General features: G+C 47.5%; 1 protein-coding gene across 2 annotated transcripts in view; it reads left to right on the top strand.

Annotated features, from left to right (window-relative positions):
• unc5a (unc-5 netrin receptor A) overlaps nucleotides 1-15,492 on the top strand; it is a 123,451-nt gene extending 107,959 nt beyond the window's left edge. For both annotated transcript variants that reach the window (XM_030367461.1, XM_030367459.1), the window contains 4 exons: nucleotides 6,968-7,117; nucleotides 10,619-10,783; nucleotides 11,244-11,422; nucleotides 14,980-15,492. In XM_030367461.1, coding sequence (XP_030223321.1) covers nucleotides 6,968-7,117; nucleotides 10,619-10,783; nucleotides 11,244-11,422; nucleotides 14,980-15,145 — 660 coding nt within the window. In that variant the 3' untranslated portion in view covers nucleotides 15,146-15,492. The remainder of the gene's footprint in view (nucleotides 1-6,967; nucleotides 7,118-10,618; nucleotides 10,784-11,243; nucleotides 11,423-14,979) is intronic.
• Nucleotides 15,493-18,018: the final 2,526 nt, after the last annotated feature.

Here is an 18,018-nt window from a genome sequence, read left to right as displayed (position 1 = left end):
AGCTTGTTGACACCGCTGTTGCGTCGTCTTACTGCGCGTCTCCCTCGGCACCCTTGAGTGCATTAGCTCCTCTCCCTATTCCCCCCCTCCCTCCCTCCCTCCCTCCCTCCCTCCCTCCCTCCCTCCCCCCCACGTCCCTCCCAGCCTCACATCGGTCTCCTTCACTCACAGACTACCCAATCCCGCGGATCGCCACGGTCCGTCCCGGAGGATCCTTAGTTTCTTTATTTATTTCCTGTTTAGGTGAGCATTTTAAGGAAGCTCCGACCCCTGCCGCATGCTGTTTAGTAATCCGGACTCCTCGCCGCTCTAAGTGTTATTATGGATGGGGAGCAGTTAATTTAGCAAGTACATTAACCACTTTGAGTGGAGATTAAACATCCCGCGGGAGCATTCGGCCCTCTCTAATCGCTAAGCACCATCTTCCTAAAAAAAAATGCACCATTTTGTGACGGGGCTGTTGCCGTGGACGCTGTTCACGGTGGATTTGCGCCCCGGTTATGGTGGTGGCTCAGCAGTGGTGTGTGTGTGTGTGTGTGTGTGTGTGTGTGTGTGTGTGTGTGTGTGTGTGTGTGTGTGTGTGTGTGTGTGTGTGTGTGTGTGTGTGTGTGTGTGTGTGTGTGTGGGGGGGGGGGGGGGGGGGGGGGCAGCATTACTTGATGACGGCGCCTTCAGTTATGCATACACCTCCAGGCCTTGTTAAATTTTACAGTACAGTTGGTTTAGTTCAGTCGTTTTGGTTAGTCATAAGTACTGCATCATATTCTTGAGTGAGGAGCAGAGTGCTGCTATGATACTGTGATGTCTTAGTGGGTCTGGATTGCAATGCTCTTGGCGGTCTGGAGTGTGTGTGTGTGTGTGTGTGTGTGTGTGTGTGTGTGTGTGTGTGTGTGTGTGTGTGTGTGTGTGTGTGTGTGTGTGTGTGTGTGTGTGTGTGTGTGTGTGTGTGTGTGTGTGTGTGTGTTGTCTAGGATTTGAAACCATATATCTATAAGGCCTGCTGGGGATTCCAGCACTCCAAACCTATCGCTGTCTGTCACTCTACTCTGACAGGGCTTAACACACACACACACACACACACACACACACACACACACACACACACACACACACACACACACACACACACACACACACACACACACACACACACACACACACACACACACACAGACATACACACTCACACAGACACACACACGTAGTACACATACACACACATACACAAACCACTGCGATATCTCATCTCCCAATTAAAGCAGATTAGAGCCAAGGTTATTGTCTTTGATCCAAAGTGTGCACGGAGGCTCGGGAGCGACGGTGACATTTCTGTCTGATGCCTTCCATATGTTGGCCGGGCCCCTGCCGGGACCAATAACCTTAATATTTAATGTGCGTCCAGTGCTTGAAGGACCGGGCCAAGGAGGTTCTGGCACGGCCCGGGACCGGCTCGACCAGGGCCACCCTCTGGGGCCTCCCTCTCCTTTCCTTTGTAATGCCCCCCCCCCCCCCCCCCCCCCCCCCCACACACACACACACACACGCACACACACCCCTTGGCTGCAGACCAGTTCAGACTGGACTCTACCATCACTGATGCCCGGCCATGCCAGCACCCGGGTCCACCCGTGGTGGGGGGCAGAACAGGGATAAAGGGGGGTTGCTGTTTAGTTATGCAGGAAGGAACCCAGAGTTCCTTATTGATTGCAGTCCAAACCTGTGGTCCACATGCCAAGATGTCAGTCACGTCCACTCTCACTTTCCCCCTGCTTTCATGTCCCTTTTACGCCCGTCACAATAAAAACAGCAGACCGTACGGGCGCGTTCTGGAACCATCCACTCCCGTTAAGCCAATTAAGAGTGTATATACTTCAATTCTTTATTTGGAGGATATTAAAACGACATTAGCGGTTAATTGATGGCGTAGCTCCTTGACACCCCTCGTGGCTGTTTGTCGTTGTTGTGGAAACATTCCTCTCTCTTCCCTTTGTAGTGTCAGCCCTGTAATTAAGCCCTATAAACTCATGCTTCATGACTTCAATATTCATGTAATAGGGATAATGGCTGCATCTTTTCTCCTTTTTATTCTCCTAAATCGAGATAATGTGTTCCTATTATGGGATGTGCATTCGGTGGAAGGTCCTCACTCAGTGGAAATAGCGGCCCCTAATTTCTTTTGAGTTGTCAAATTCTTTCCCATTCTCCCGCTATTGTTCATGTTGCGTCTTAAATTGGGGCTTCGCCGGTCTTCACTAATCTGCATAAAGTGTGTTATTGTTCATATAATTGGCCTGATTTACCCCATCAATAACCGGTCCCGAGTGCGGCATAGTAATTGCCGACATTAAGTAAAACAAAAAAGTCAGCTTCATCAATATGCCCGGCTGAAAATGGTATCCACGCAATATTTTCGTCATTTTTCCGTCTTCTGTTATTTATCGGGGCACTGTGGTGCCTCTTCTCCCCCGTCTTCTACCACCACAGCGGCCATTCATAACTCGTCGCTCGCGCTCCTTCTATTCGTGGTTATTAATCAGACTTGACTGTAGCGGGCACAGCCACTGGACCCCGAGACTGATAGACTCTCCGTCAGAGGAGGAAAAGCCTGTCGTGTCTCGCTGACAAATGCCTAGATTTATGGAGCCCATAGAGACATATAGTGCCTACCCCACCCCCGCGTACACACGGAGGCATGAGCTTCAAAAGAGCAGCTCCCAGAATGGATAGTCATTATGAATGGAGGCTTGTTTTTGTTTTGGGCGCCCCTCTATCGTTTTTTGATCCACGGAGGCGGCGCACCACGGTCGTCCGGGGAGGGGGGTGACGGGGAGGTTATGACGATATTAAAGCTTCGAAGAATCTCGGCGCCGCTCTGCCCCCACTCCCCGGACGCCGCGTCTGCCTCGTAGCCCTGACTAATTAACTGATTAAACCGCAGCTGGGCTGCCTGTCACATCCAGTTCAGACACTCGTGGCTTTGGGAAGTCAGCTGAGATTACTCGCGCGACGCGAGCCAAAAACCATAAACATGTATAATACGTGACCTTGCGTTTTAACGGCAAAATGTCACGACGCGACATTTGCCCGAGTTTAGGACGTTTTGATCCGGGGGCTTCCGACGTTTTCCCCGGGCCTCCGTTAATACTTGACGTGTTTGGACTTTATGTTTTTTTCTTTTTTCTCTTTTTTTTTCCTTGGAAGCATCCCTCTGGCCGGCTGTTGGGCTGTAAGAGGGCGTTTGGTGCACCAGCTAACCTCTTTCTGTCAGCGCCAGCCCGTAGAGATTAGCTCTCCCCCCAGAGTGTCTCTCTTGTTGTGGTCCCTGGTGGACCGGGAGGGGGAGGGACTCTCCAGTCAGGCTCATGGGCACAGCGCAGAGCCCAGCCTCGACTGAACCCCGCGCAGAGGGGATGAAGGAATGAGGAGGAGGAGGAGGAGGAGGAGCTTGGAAAGAAAGAGCACAAGAAGGGGGGGGGGGGGGGGGGTGTTGGCGGGTTTGAGGAGGGGTTGGGAGAATGTGGAAAACTGTGGCCATGATTGCAGTAATCCTGTTATCGCTTTTGCTTAAGCCGGCCACTCTAGTGACCCGCAGACACAAATGTTAAAGTCGCCTTTGTCATCCCCCGCTTCTCTTTCTCAGCTTCCCCTCGCTGTTTCATCCATCTTGCACCGCCTCCCCCCCCCCCTCTCCCCCTTCCTGTTTGCCAGCCGCATTGAATGTCAGGGGGTGGTCTTGGCCATGCCTGCCTCTAAATCCACAGTCTCCACGCACACACACGCAGACACACACACACACACACACACACACACACACACAGACACACACAGACACACACAGACACACACCCACCACAGGCACCATCTTTAATTCCGTCAGAACAAAAGGTTTTTTTCTCCGACAGGGCCGAGCTTGTGGACTTGTGGCCCATGCCATGCATCTTAATGTCCTCCCTGTTATCACAGGGTCACCGCGCAGCGAGCCACGAGCGGCCCTTCATTCCCTCTCCCCCTCTCTTGATCGCCCAACGCGCGGAGGCCCCTCTTAGTTGGTGATTAATTCGTGATTTGATAGCGCTGATTCAAAGCAGGCCGTTGTTTTCCCCCGCAGAAAGTGTAAATAATACGGTCAAAATGGGCATCTCATCCATTAGCTCCCTCACACACTGTCATCGGCTGACGGGATAATGGGGCGTAAAAAGGGCCATTACTCTTTCAGTCCCAGACATATGCTGCGTCGGAGCCCCGACACACACACACACACACACACACACACACACACGGCTCACACGAACATCACACACACACACACACACACACACACACACACACACACACACACACACACACACACACACACACACACACACACACACACACACACACACACACACACACACACACACACACACACACTAAACCCACATGTCTCACATACACACGTCTCACACACGTCACACAGACACAATCCCACACGCACCTCCTTTCCCATGCACATGCTCACAATGACACACAGTTTTGCCACACACGCAAAACGATCATACGCGTACACACACGCGTCTGACACACGCACACACACACGTCAGATATAGAGACGGAAGCACATGTCTCACTCTTAACACACATATAATCACGCACATAACCATTCCCATACACACTCTCGCACCAAAACGCAGATGTGCCAATGGCAGGGGGAAAAAAAGTGTATTATCCCACCTGCCCGGCCCGCATCTCAAACTAAATAATTCAGTGTTTGTATCCGAGAGAGATGAAGTATGTTGCAGGGCCTTGTTTGGAGTGTAAATCTGTCGCACCGGCTCTCGAAGAGTGACCAGTGCTAGAAAGCCGACTTAGTATTCATGCCCACTAGCCAGAGGCTGCTAATAGGATAATTGGCACTCGACTGTCTTCCCCCGTGTTACCGAGCCCGCGGATCCACCACTGGGTCAAAGTCCCGAGCAAAGCACCGCCGGTCGCCATTTGCAATGCTAATCGGCGCTAACGAATGATCGCACTTAAGAAGTGGTTAAACCGAAAAGCCTCTGCAGTGAAAAGCAGACAGGAAGTGCCTTTCATGTGAGAAACATGCGGCGAGTGCTGGGAGCACGCTCGGCCCGCCGGTATTAACTCTGTTAAGAAGGGGGGCACTTTTATTTGGGAGCCGTTGTTCGACCTTTCCACTCTGAACGGGCCTTGGTTAGCAGCTTAGGCTTCCCAGAATCCTCAGCGTTTTCGGGCGCTTAAGACCGAGAGCGAGCACGTGAGCACTGCGTTTCGAGCAGAATACATTTCACCTGCAAAACCCTCCTTTGTTCCAACTTACACATTCCGTGGCGTTTATGCGGGAGATTGAATATGCTAATGGTGACAGTATGCACACCTCATGGCAAACGATCCTGAATTTGAGCAGGAGATTAGAGCCAGGCAAACACGGTAATTAGTGAAGCAGTGAATTGGATTCACAGTCCAATCCAGGCGGGGAAAACATGAAAACGGCCCATTCCAGGGAAAACGGCAGCAAGACAGGTAAAGATTCCAAATGGATAATTAACAGCTTCCTTTCCAGTCCAATTGGAATTGGCTACGTTCCGTTTCTGGGAAAGGGTGCAGAAAATTGAATCAGTGGAGTGCAAAGATGGAAATCCCTGCCGTTCTCCATTTTAATTAGACATCTCTTGCTCGAGTCATACCGGTGACAGCCCTGTTGTGGGCATTGAATGCACTTCAACATATGGCCATTATCTTTTCACACATCGCACAGCCTCTCTTCGGAAAATGTGTCCAAAGTGCCATAGCATATACAGTTCTCTCTCTCTCTCTCTCTCTCTCTCTCTCTCTCTCTCTCTCTCTCTCTCTCTCTCTCTCTCTCTCTCTCTCTCTCTCTCTCTCTCTCTCTCTCTCTCTCTCTCTCTCTCTCTCTCTCTCTCTCTCTCTCTCTCTCTCTCTCTCTCTCTCTCTCTCTCTCAGCATGTTTTCCTTCTTTTATGAGAAGGTGATCATGCTTTATGTAATTCTTTAAAGGTCATCCCTTAGTTCTAGCTTCGACTTTCAGGCTTTTAGATTTTCCCTCTCTTGTAACTGGCTCCTGCGATCAGAGAGGGTTGATGCCGCGGTCCTGGGGTGGTTTTGAATCCCGACGGGACCTGGGCTTGCCATGAAACCAGTAGCTGAAGATAAATTGATAGATCAGTGGCAGGGGCACCGGATGTAATCATCCCCTCCCAGATGGTCAGTGGGACGGCAACAAATGGTCCAGTGAGCAGGTCCCACAGAGATTAAAACATTAAGCATGCATTTACAAATCTCTCCTGGCACGAAAACAAAGATGAAATTAAGGAGATTCGCCATGCGAGAACAATGAGCGCTTGACTAATGGCTTATTCACTTACTCCATCACAGCCCAGGTAGCTAGTAGGCAGGCCTGCCTTCTAGATTTGCATGCTAATGCAATTCCGGTAACCTTGGCGCACGCTGGCACACGCACAGGCACACACACACACACACACACACACACACATAGGCACACACACACCGAGCCAGTGTAGTCATGGGCGGTGACCTTGATGTGACATTTGATAACCGATGTGATAATGCAGTCCAGTGTGCAGTGGTCATTTGCAGTAACACCAGGTGTTTGTTCGAAGCCCCCCCCCCCCCGGCCCTCTCTCCCTTAATGTGAATGTGCCTGTGTCCAGACATGTGGCGGCTCGTCAATTTGAATGTGTGCACTGAGCATGCATTAGCCACACATGTACCAATGGTTGTAATCGATGCATCCCAATCACCTTGGATGGTAGAATGCAGAACGGACAGAACTGATGGATCTCTTTATTTCTCTCTCCCATTCGCTCTCTCCATCTGTCCCTACTATTCTCTCTCTCTCTCTCTCTCTCTCTCTCTCTCTCTCTCTCTCTCTCTCTCTCTCTCTCTCTCTCTCTCTCTCTCTCTCTTCCCCCCCCCCCCCCATCAGGAGGTGATGCAGATGGAGCGTCAGCTCGGGGGTCGTCTGATAGATGAGCCACACCTCCTCCTGTTCAAAGACAGCTACCACAACCTGCGCCTGTCCATCCACGACATGCCGCAGGCTCACTGGAGGAGCAAGCTGCTGGCCGGCTACCAGGTGCGCACACCGCCCCCCCGGGGTCCCTGAGTGGGTCACAGGGGTCACTTCAAATGCAGAGACGCCGCAGACACACACAGAGATGGAACAGATTGGCTGGCTCCTCAAGGGTCACTTTGGTTCACTTTGGTTCATCGCCTCCCTTTGACTATTTATCCAGCTCATCCATTTTGGTTTGTTTTTCAAAATTGTTTTTTGATGATTTGATCGTTTGTTGTTGTGATTACTATTTTTATGATTGTTATTTTTATCATTATCATCAACACTAAAATAGTTTTTATTAAATTAAATTCATAATTAAAACACTTTAAAGTCACCCAAATCCAAACTGGGAAAGGTTTTCATAAATTCAAGGTTCAGGACGCTGTTAGTCCACCATCAAAGTCGACAAAGAAAACATGTATTCAGTATGATGAAATGCTGTTTATAAACTATTTGCTCATCAGGAAGTAATATGGCGTGGGCATAGTGTCACAGTCGTTCTACTCAGAATTATATGTTGTCCCTGACAGTATTTAAAAATATTGAATACGAATCATTACTAGAGCTGTCAAGCGATTAAAATATTTAATCGTGATTAATCGCATTAATGTCATAGTTAACTCACGATTAATCGCGATTGATTGCAAATTATTTTTCTATGCTAAATATCCCTTGATTTTTTTGTCCCATAATTCTTCTCATTTTAATTCTCTTATCAACATGGTGAAGTGCATCGGCTTGCCTTGTGCAAATGATTTTTTATTGATAACAACATTGGCATATACTGATCAAAACAGGACGATACAAAAAAAGAGCCCATAGTGCAATTAAACGACTGCTTTGAACAAATGTCATTTGAACATAGCAGTCAGGCTACTGCTTCTTTGTTTTGAGCCAAAGAAAAAAAAAATATATATATATGATATTTTTTTTTTTTATAAAATAATTGCGTTAATCGCGCGATCATTTTTTTAACGCCGTTAAAATTGGTTTGCGTTAACGCCGTTAATAACGCGTTTAACTGACAGCTCTAATCATTACATATCATTTTTACAAGCACATTGGCAAAGCAGGCCGCCCATTCATGGCATTGTCAAAGCTAATCTGAAAATGTCCGAACAACCAGAAGGGAGATTGAGTTGAGTATTTTGTTAATTTTATTTCAACAGTTTTTTCACAGGGGTCACTCATTATACTAATTATGGGAACGCTCCTTTCATGAACTAGAGCACGGGTAGCAGACTTGTCTTCAGTAGTAATATGTGCCCTGGTACCTATTAGTGGTAGACCTATAATTAGGGTTATTAGTGACACCCTTGTGTCACCAATAACCCTCGATCGTATGATCGTTCAAGGGGGGTTGGTGGGGGGGCGCGACCGGGACAAACAGGATGATGTTTGTGATCAGGCTTATCATGACTGCCATTGGTCAATTAGTGTGAGGTCACTCCTTTGCCTACAGATTGACTGTTAATATTGCTTTGCACTAAACTGTGCTGGGTACCCTGAATGCCAACAACAACCAAACAAACATAAATAAACATACAGATTTTTGCTTCCAGGGACTTTAAACCCATCGCTTAGTTTCGACAGTACCAACGAACCAATAACCTGGTTTGACTTGGAATGCGAGTAAACCTTTTAGCCACGCACCAAGGCCTTTCTGTAGTGTTGTGTTGGTTTGTGTTGGCACGTTCGTCTATGCATGCGCGCCCTCATGGAAAAACCATACACTCCTATACCCTGTGTGCATTAGTGTGTGCAGTGAGCCCAGAGCTGCAGCGTGATTGATTATACCGGCTGCCCGTTTCTAAAGGAGGACCTATAACGGAGCTGGGATGAAATATAGAACACCACGTTAATATCCATAACTTCTACAACCCTGAAACTCCCCCACCCCCTCCCTCCAACCACTGTGGTGGTAGTAAGGATGTGGTGCGTGGAGGGAGGGGGGGGGGGGGATATAGAACAGCTTTTTTTTTATGCAATGTGTGCATTGAGCACCAGGTCCCAAAAGAGAACACACACACACACACACACACACACTTACACACTTACACACACTTACACACACACACACACACACACACTTACACACACACCTGCACAAATGCAGCAGCAACAATGCAACCGGAACAAAGGCTCATTCCTGTTCATTTGGACGTGTTATTCCCCTCTCAGCAGTGCGGTCAGAAAAGACCCTTTACACTCCCAGGGGCCCCATGAATTATTTTTTCCCATCTTCTTCTCCTTCTTCTTCTATGAACCCTGCTCCTTTCTCTGTTGTCCTTGTGGCTGGCTAACAGTGCCCCCACTTGGTCACCGTACGGAACTGTAGGACTGATCCAACCTATATTTATTTATTTAGTCTGGCTGCTGAAATGGTGGTGGATAGGGTGGTGTGAGTCAGGGGAGGCTGAGCTCTGGTTTAGCCAGAGTTACCTGTTCACCCTGGGGAGAGGGAGAGAGAGAGGGAGAGGGAGGGAGGGAGAGAGGGATAGGGAGAGAGAGAGAGGGATAGGGAGAGAGACAGAGAGATGGAGGGAGAGGGAGAGGGAGAGGGAGGGACACACAGCGGGAGAGGGCGGGGGAGCTACACAGCGAGAGAGAGAGAGACACAGCGAGAGAGAGAGAGAGAGAGACACACAGCAAGAGAGAGAGAGAGAGAGAGAGAGAGACACAGCAAGAGAGAGAGAGAGAGACACAGCGAGAGAGAGAGAGAGACACAGCGAGAGAGAGAGACACAGCAGGAGAGGGCGAGGGAGCTACAGAGAGAGAGAGAGAGAAGGCCTTGAATAAATATTATCAAACCCTTGCTGCACATTTTTTCTAGAGGGTATCCAGTTCCACATAGTAATACTACTTGTGCTGATGTTAAATCAATAAATATATAAATAAATAAATACACATATATATAGGCCTTGTTCGTGTCAGGGAATATTTGAGCCTGGCTTATTCAAGCTGGAGAGCCGCTGATTCAACCCAAGCATCACACAGTAAGCGCCTGCTGAAGCCCCGCCAAGGAACCCACTCATTTGCATTTATACAAACAAGCTGATTCAAACAACTTGCGAACAAAAGGAAATATGAATAACTTTTCCCCCTGTGTCTCCCTGAGATAGTAATGATGCATTACCTTCCGCTGTGCAAAACGCGATCGGCTCACTAATGACTTTAGACAAGTCGCACAGCTCAAAAGAAATTATTGATGGCGAAGAGAACAGTGGTTCGTTGTTATTTTTTTTTCACCCGCTCCCCTTTAACATAAAAGACCCCCGCCGTCACTTTTACTTTAACACGGGGGATATATTTAGCCGCCTAAGCCAAACGACGGCAGACACCGTCGGTATAATTAATGACGGCAGCGGAGCGATTGAAGCGGGCGGTCTTGTTATACCGTAATGCGAACAGGCAGCCTCGCTGTGACTGCCGCCGCGTGTGCGCGCGCACGTTCACAGCTGTTTTTTTTTTCCCTTTAATTTATTTATATATTTAATTTACCCCTTTGCTTTTCGACAGGAGATCCCGTTCTACCACATCTGGAACGGTTCCCAGCGGTACCTGCACTGCACCTTCACTCTGGAGCGCCTCAGCCTGGCCACCTGCCAGCTCAGCTGCCAGCTGTGCGTTTGGCAGGTGGAGGGGGAGGGCCAGAGCTTTGGCCTGGACTTCAACATCGCCAAGGTAACCCCGCCCGCTTTGGCCCCGACCCAGCCAAAGGGCTGGGCTCAGTGGCGTCAACTCAATTACGCCCACACACAATCTACTACCCGCACAGTTTCACACATAGTGTGGCGGTGGTGTGGCACCATGGTGTAACCACGGTTATGTCTTTGTGGACTGATGGACTGTGTGTGTGTGTGTGTGTGTGTGTGTGTGTGTGTGTGTGTGTGTGTGTGTGTGTGTGTGTGTGTGTGTGTGTGTGTGTGTGTGTGTGTGTGTGTGTGTGTGTGTGTGTGTGTGGGGGGGGGGGAGGGGAAGGGGATACAATAGCTTGCAAGTCACCTGTAGCCGATCAATTAGCAAAGATGCCCGCCCGATCGTGGACTTTCTCGGACTGTTTGCACGGCTATGGATCCGATCGATTTCTCTTCTTTCCACCCTGTAAACCCCAACCCCCCCCCCCCACACACACACACACCAGGACACGCGGGCGATGGACTCTGAGTTCCTGCTGATGGACAGCAGCAGCACGGCTCTGGCTGGGCCCAGCGCCTTCCAGATACCGTACCTCATCCGGCAGAAGATCTGCAGCAGCCTGGACACGCCCTGTCCCAACGGGGCCGACTGGAGGATGCTGGCGCAGAGACTCAAGCTGGACAGGTGGGTCTCCTCTCCCAGGGTAGGGACTAGGTTACCATGACCTTTACCAAATAGACTATTATGACCTTTAGCAACTAGGTATCAATGACCTGTACCAACCAAGTCACCATTTCCACCAAATGGTCGCCATGACCTGACTAACTAGGTTACCATGACCTGACCAACTGGGTTACCATGACCTGTACCAACTTGGTTACCATGACCTGTACCCAATTAGGTTACCATTTCCACCAACTAGGTCACCACGACCTGACTAACTAGGTTACTATGACCTGTACCAACTAGGTTACCATGACATGACTAACTAGATGACTATGACCTGTACCAAATATGTTACCATGGCCTGTACCAACTAGGTTACCATGACCTGTACCAACTAGGTAACCATGACCTGACCAACCAGGTTACCATGACCTGACCAACTAGGTTACTATGACCTGACCAACTAGGTTACTATGACCTGACCAACTAGGTTACCATGACCTGTACCAACTAGGTTACCATGACCTGACCAACTAGGTTACCATGACCTTTACCAACTAGGTTACTACGACCTGTACTAACTAGGTTACCATGGAATTAACAACTAGGCCAACATGAACTGTACCAACTAGGACAAAAATAATCCATTTATTTTGAGGGATCTCATTGGTCTAAATATTATTTTTCTACCAATCAGATAGCTTGAAATGAATTCATTTTTTTCAACCGATCAGATCGCTCTAAAAAAAAAATCATGGCCCTCCAAAAAAGTGATTAAAGCCTTGTTTTATTGAACACCGTTAATAGGTTGATGTTGAAGTCCTTTAAATACACTTCCAAGAACGGGGTTGGATAATAAGCACTTAACTTAATCGTTCGCACCCTGAACAGTATTGAGATCATTTAACTGCATATGTTCTCAATAAATATTTATTCTTAACCAGTAATATCGATATGGGCTTTCAGTAATGTTCTTTGGCAACGACTATTAAAGATCACATCATTAAAGGCTAAAATGATAAAAACCTTACCGCGGTCAGTACATGGTGCCATATGGGAGATTCAGTCTGTTCAGACTGAATCTCTAAGTCTCTCACGAACCCTTTCATGGGAATAGCATATGTATAGATATCACAATATTAGACACTTTGAAAGGCCTCATAACACCATGATAATAAAATCGGTGATTCAGCCAAAAGATCAACACCAACCGTGATTAAAAAATACGATTGGCTTACGTTAAGGAAGCATAACCCCCGCCCCCCCCTTACCTCGGTAAGAAACGGAGGGATAACAAGTTGGTCATCTGACCGATTCGTTCTGCTACATGTGAAACGTGGGCACGTTTGTTCTGAACCTGCGCAACCTTCGCTGATGGCCGAGCACTCATTTGCGAGGCTACCTCGGGGAAGTTCAATGAGAATTATTTATGCATCATTGTATTTCAGTTTCTCGTGGTGTTGCTTGTTCGAACAGAAAAGCAAAAGCTAATTTAACCCGTTTTTTTAAATGGATCACTGTTTATTTATTATTTATTTTTGAACGAGGTCACCCAAAAATTAATGAGCACGAGGTCGTTACACCTAGCCCTTTATACCCTCTGCCCTACTTTGTGTTCTCTTTTTTTTGCAAGCCCATTTGCTCGTAAACCGACCGATAAAGGTTGAGAGGAGTCTGGACTCTGAGTACGGTCATTGACCTGCTTTGAAGAGGAAGGAGCTAGACACTGATCAATTACCCTTCAATTTAGCCTGCTTGTAATTGAATCAAACAGGCTCACTCAGTTTGTCCAATCATGCTTATCCCCCCAGGTTAATTATAGATCGGTTGGATGGCGGTGCGGTGGCAATAAGCTACGTTTTGCCCCACGCAATCAATTTTCACCGATATCTTGAAAACAGTAACTACTCCTCTGTTTCTACACTGTCCGGTGGCCCCGTCATCCAAATCAACCCTGTGATTCTATTCCAAAGGGCTCCACGGTGTGAGCCTTCTATATGCGTCTCCATTTCCCATGCTGAACACTGTACACACACACACACACACACGCAGACATAAAATGTTTGATTGTTTTTTTTTTTAATAGGCTACATTCTCACGGACTCCAAATGTCGCCCATTCAAATTGGGACGGTAGCAACTCATCGCGGCGGAAGAACATTCATTTTTATGTGACTATGAAGTCACATAAAAGGAACTTTTTGACGGATATTGCATGCCGAAGCATTTTCTCATTCTCATCTACGCAGGGACACGACGCATCAATGGGCACAAAAACGGCTAAAGCGCATTATATATTATCGGAGATTGTCTCTTTGAAAGACAAACATATTCATCAACTCCATATTTTTAGAGCTGTATTATTTATGCCCATGGCTTTCTCTGCACTAGCAAAACAAGATAGGGAGAGATGAAGGTCTCACACTCTAATCTCTGTGACCTTTCTCAAGGTAAAATCAAAGGACTGTGCCTTTCAGTACTTTTTTTTATATAACTGCCCACCACATCTGCGCACACACACGCACACTAACACAAACACCTTTACAAACACACGTACTCACACTTATACCTACACAAACACAATCACACTATCACAGACACCTACACCCACACACACACACACACACACACACACACACACACACACACACACACACACACACACACACACACACACACACACACACACACACACACACACACACACACAAAGAGAGACACTATATATACATACGTTCACCGGGGAGGACAGGTGTGCTTCACAAACACACTTTGGGGGCTAAGGCTTCAACGGGCCTTTAATACACTGGTGGTCCAGGGCGTCCCTACACGACGGATAAGCAGCCAGACAGTCGGAGAACAGAAAAAGGCCATTAGATCGAACACGTCTCTTCAGGCACCACCGGGATCCATTCCCCCCCTCAACATCAAATATACAGCTGCCGGCACCTCTACTTTGTTGTCATTGATTGGATTCAGTTGCAAAGGTTGGCTTCCCAAGAATGGTAAAGGTCGCTTCCGAAGAGCGGACTTACGTCTGCCTGGGATGCACTAGGAGGGATTTAGGGGCAATTTCAACATCAAATGTGGAGGAAGAGTCATGGCGAGCCAGCTGGGCCTCGCCGAAAGGTTTCCAAATGAAAAATAAAAGAAGAAGTGGGTTTTGGAACATTTTGTCCAGTCTTAACCGTGACGTATTTGCCTCTTCACTGTCCTTTGGCAATGTAGCAGTGATGACTTCTGCAGTGTTCAGGTTATTTTACGACGTCGTATGCCTCCACAATGTGTTTCTTAACACTGACGCAATATCAAGGGATGAGGCAAAACCCACAATAGAGTAGAGCCCTGGTGGCTAGTGCGCATCGCTGCAAAAATCCCAAAGAACGACAACAAAATGATAGATGAAACGCTTTGGTAACAGGCTGTGTTTCAAGAAGCCACAAGTGAAGCTGAAATTGGATGTGTGTGTACATAGCATGATTCAATATAAGCCTGCCTTTTGTTGTCTTATGTTCTTATCTCTCTCTTGCTCTCTCCCTCTCTTTCTCTTGCGCTCTCTTTCTCTCTCCCTCACAGACACATGAGTTTCTTTGCCTCCAACGTGAGTCCGACCTCTGTGATTCTGGACCTATGGGAGGCACAACATTTCCACAGCGGCAACATCAACCAGCTGGCCACCGTCATGGCCGACATCGGCAAACAGGAGGCCATGATATTCCTCGTCTCCGACGGAGAGTGCTAACCCAGAGGACGAGGAAGAGAAGAGCTGGTCCGAAGGAAAGAACAGACGACAGAAGCAGCAACAGCAACTGGACAATAACTGTACGACAACTGTTTCGGCAACAGTGGAGGAATAGTGAAGAAGTGCTTTTATATTGTTGTTATTGATATTATTATCGCTTTTTTTTGTCAAAACTGAATTGGGGATCTATGTTGAAACGGGGTGAACTTGGTTTAAACGAGAGAGCCCGAAAACTTGTCCAGTCTTGTTCAGAAAGGTGACCCTCATAGACGACGGATAGGAGCCTTCCTGTTAAATAGGAATCTCTAACAGAGAAGTGATGGAATTCACAAGCCCCCCCCCCCCCCCCCCCCCCCAAAAAAAAAATAACCTTTGTGATTGAAATGAAAGATTACCTACATATGCAGATATTCCACATATGGCTAGAGGGAAGCAATATGCCCATCGATAATGATTTTAGCCTTAAACATCACGGAAAGGGACGCGGTAAGATGTGGTGTGTACGCAGAAAAAAACTGCCGTACGTTGCAACAGAAAACATGCCTCTCATGCAGTCAGCTGCCTCGTCGGTTTTGAACGCGCCCCTCCTCCTCCTCGCTCTGACACATAACCCGTTCATAACAAGGTCATTGGGGCCTATGACCTCCCCCCTGCTGTGCACTCCGTGACGGCGAACGTGTGTGTCACACCCCTGTGTTTCTTTCACTGTTTGCAAACACAGGGGGCCGGCGGGGGGGGGGGGGGGGGTCGGGGGGTGAGGCAGTAGCGCGGCACAGACTTGTAGCTTGAAAAATAGATTTTATGTCACGCTCGGAGCGCGTGTCTCATCTTATTTGTTTTCTTCCTTCTCTGTTCGTTTTTGTTGTTTTGTTTTTATTTCCCCACAAAGTCAAGCCGGTATCACTAGTGTGATTGTAAGATCTTGATTCTGTTAGATTGCTTGGCAGATCGCGGTGTGCTGAATCGATGGCGTGTCGTCTGGGTCCGTTAGTACCCCAAACTCTCGAGGAGGGAGGGGGAAGGGGGGAGGAAGAGTGAGTTACTTCACTGAAGAAGCCCCGTCTCGGAAGCCATTTTTGTCTCTCAGAGTGTGCGACTTTGATGAACCCCGTTCATCTCAGAGCGAGCACTCAGCCCAATGCGTCAGACGGTCTTGTTTTCTGTTCAGCTTCCTGCCGCCGCCGTTTATAAGCGGAGCAACAAGGCTATAAAGCCTCCCTGGCTGCATTAATGTGCATCCCCCCCCCAAGTCATTTCTACAATATAACATCTCCCCCTGATTACATTAATACTGTCGGGGAGAAGATGTTAAACATGAGACACAGCCAAAAGCAAGGAAATACTGCATTGCCATTTTTTAACACTCATTATGAATAATGCAGAGTGTTCGCCCCGAAGAAAATCTGCCCACAAATTATCTTTACCAAAATGATTAACATGCAGAAGGGGTTTCCAAGTCATGCCGCCTTATTTCATAATTCAAAAGGCGTTTATTGGTCTGAATCTCTTTGGTGCCGTTTGGCAGAGCAGATCACATGTCTACTTATGAATGTGATGCAAACAAAGCCTGCCTCTCGCAGCATGGGGCCCATTCCGCAACGCCATGCCTCTGCCAGTTGAAAATGCTTAAGAAGTCCTTTGTTGTTGCCTTTATTGCCAAGATAGCGAAAGTGATCCAGGATATTAATGCAAGTACACATACATGCACACACACAGACACACGAGCAGTTGGTTTGCTCTCAATCGCGTGTCTCATTTCTTACTTTCCTGGGTTTTATTTAGCATGGACGGTGCGGTGGCCACGCGTCCTCCGTCACACACACACATGCGCAGACCTCAAGGTTGCTTGCTGCAGCAGTGGTGTAAATGTCATAGGTAAAAAAAAAAAGGAGCACTTTTTTCGAATCAGCCATTGTTCTCAGCCCTTTCTCTCCCTCCCCTGCCTCAGGATTGCTTGTCTATCAAACGTTGGAACGAGAGAGAGCTCCCCGCCATTTAAAACGTCCACAGAGAGTCCTCGATCCCAGCGCCCGGCCCGCCACGGCCCCCACCCTCACTGACTATCAGGAGTGCGTTTTAATGATTGTCACGATGTTTAGAATGTACATTTGTTCTGTCTTTTTTTAAGGTGTGCAGAGAAATAACTTGAACTTTTAATTTTTTGTTTGTTTTTGCTCCAGTGCGTCGGGCTATACCAATTCAAACCATAATTATTGTTGTTATTATCTATTCATTTTATTTATATTTTGTAAAGTTAAGAAGAGTCCAAGTGTGAGCTTTGCGTCCCTCAAGTCCATCCAACATGATTCTCCTCGGTCAGTTCCAACGTTGACCACTACAGTTGATATGTCGAACATATTAGACACTATTAGACATGTTGTAGTCCATCCCAGACCAAATCCCCTTTTTCCATGTCGTTTTTGTAGAAGAAGCATCCACTAATTCCTCTTTTGGGATCAACACAAACAAATGTCACCTTGAAAACAAAGCTTTGCTTTTCTCTCACACGTAATAAGTCATCAAATATGTAAATAACTTTTTCTATTCTAGCTCTGTGCTGTCACTTTACATATTGTATATCAGCATAATTGGTAACCAAAGTTGAATGAATACCAGTTGAGGCTACTACAGGCTTATATTGTATTCATGTCTATGTCGTTTCAGCATTCTGGTTCCGTTGGCGTGTAGCGCGTAGCATCTGCCTCTCTGTCCCTGTGTGTCTTCTCTGCTGCACATCTTATCACACAAAAAACCCACGGCTTTTGTACGGAAGAGGATTAGGGCCACATGTGTTTCTTCTTTTTTGAGTTCTGCTTTTAAAGTCAGAAGTCTGAGGTTAATCTCAGAATTCTGAGATTAAAGTCAGAGTTATG

Source organism: Gadus morhua, chromosome 10 (genome assembly GCF_902167405.1).
Source record: "Gadus morhua chromosome 10, gadMor3.0, whole genome shotgun sequence".
In the NCBI taxonomy this organism is placed as follows: Eukaryota; Metazoa; Chordata; class Actinopteri; order Gadiformes; family Gadidae; genus Gadus; species Gadus morhua.
Note: the sequence above shows the minus strand (reverse complement) of the source record. Positions and strands in the feature narration are given on the sequence as shown.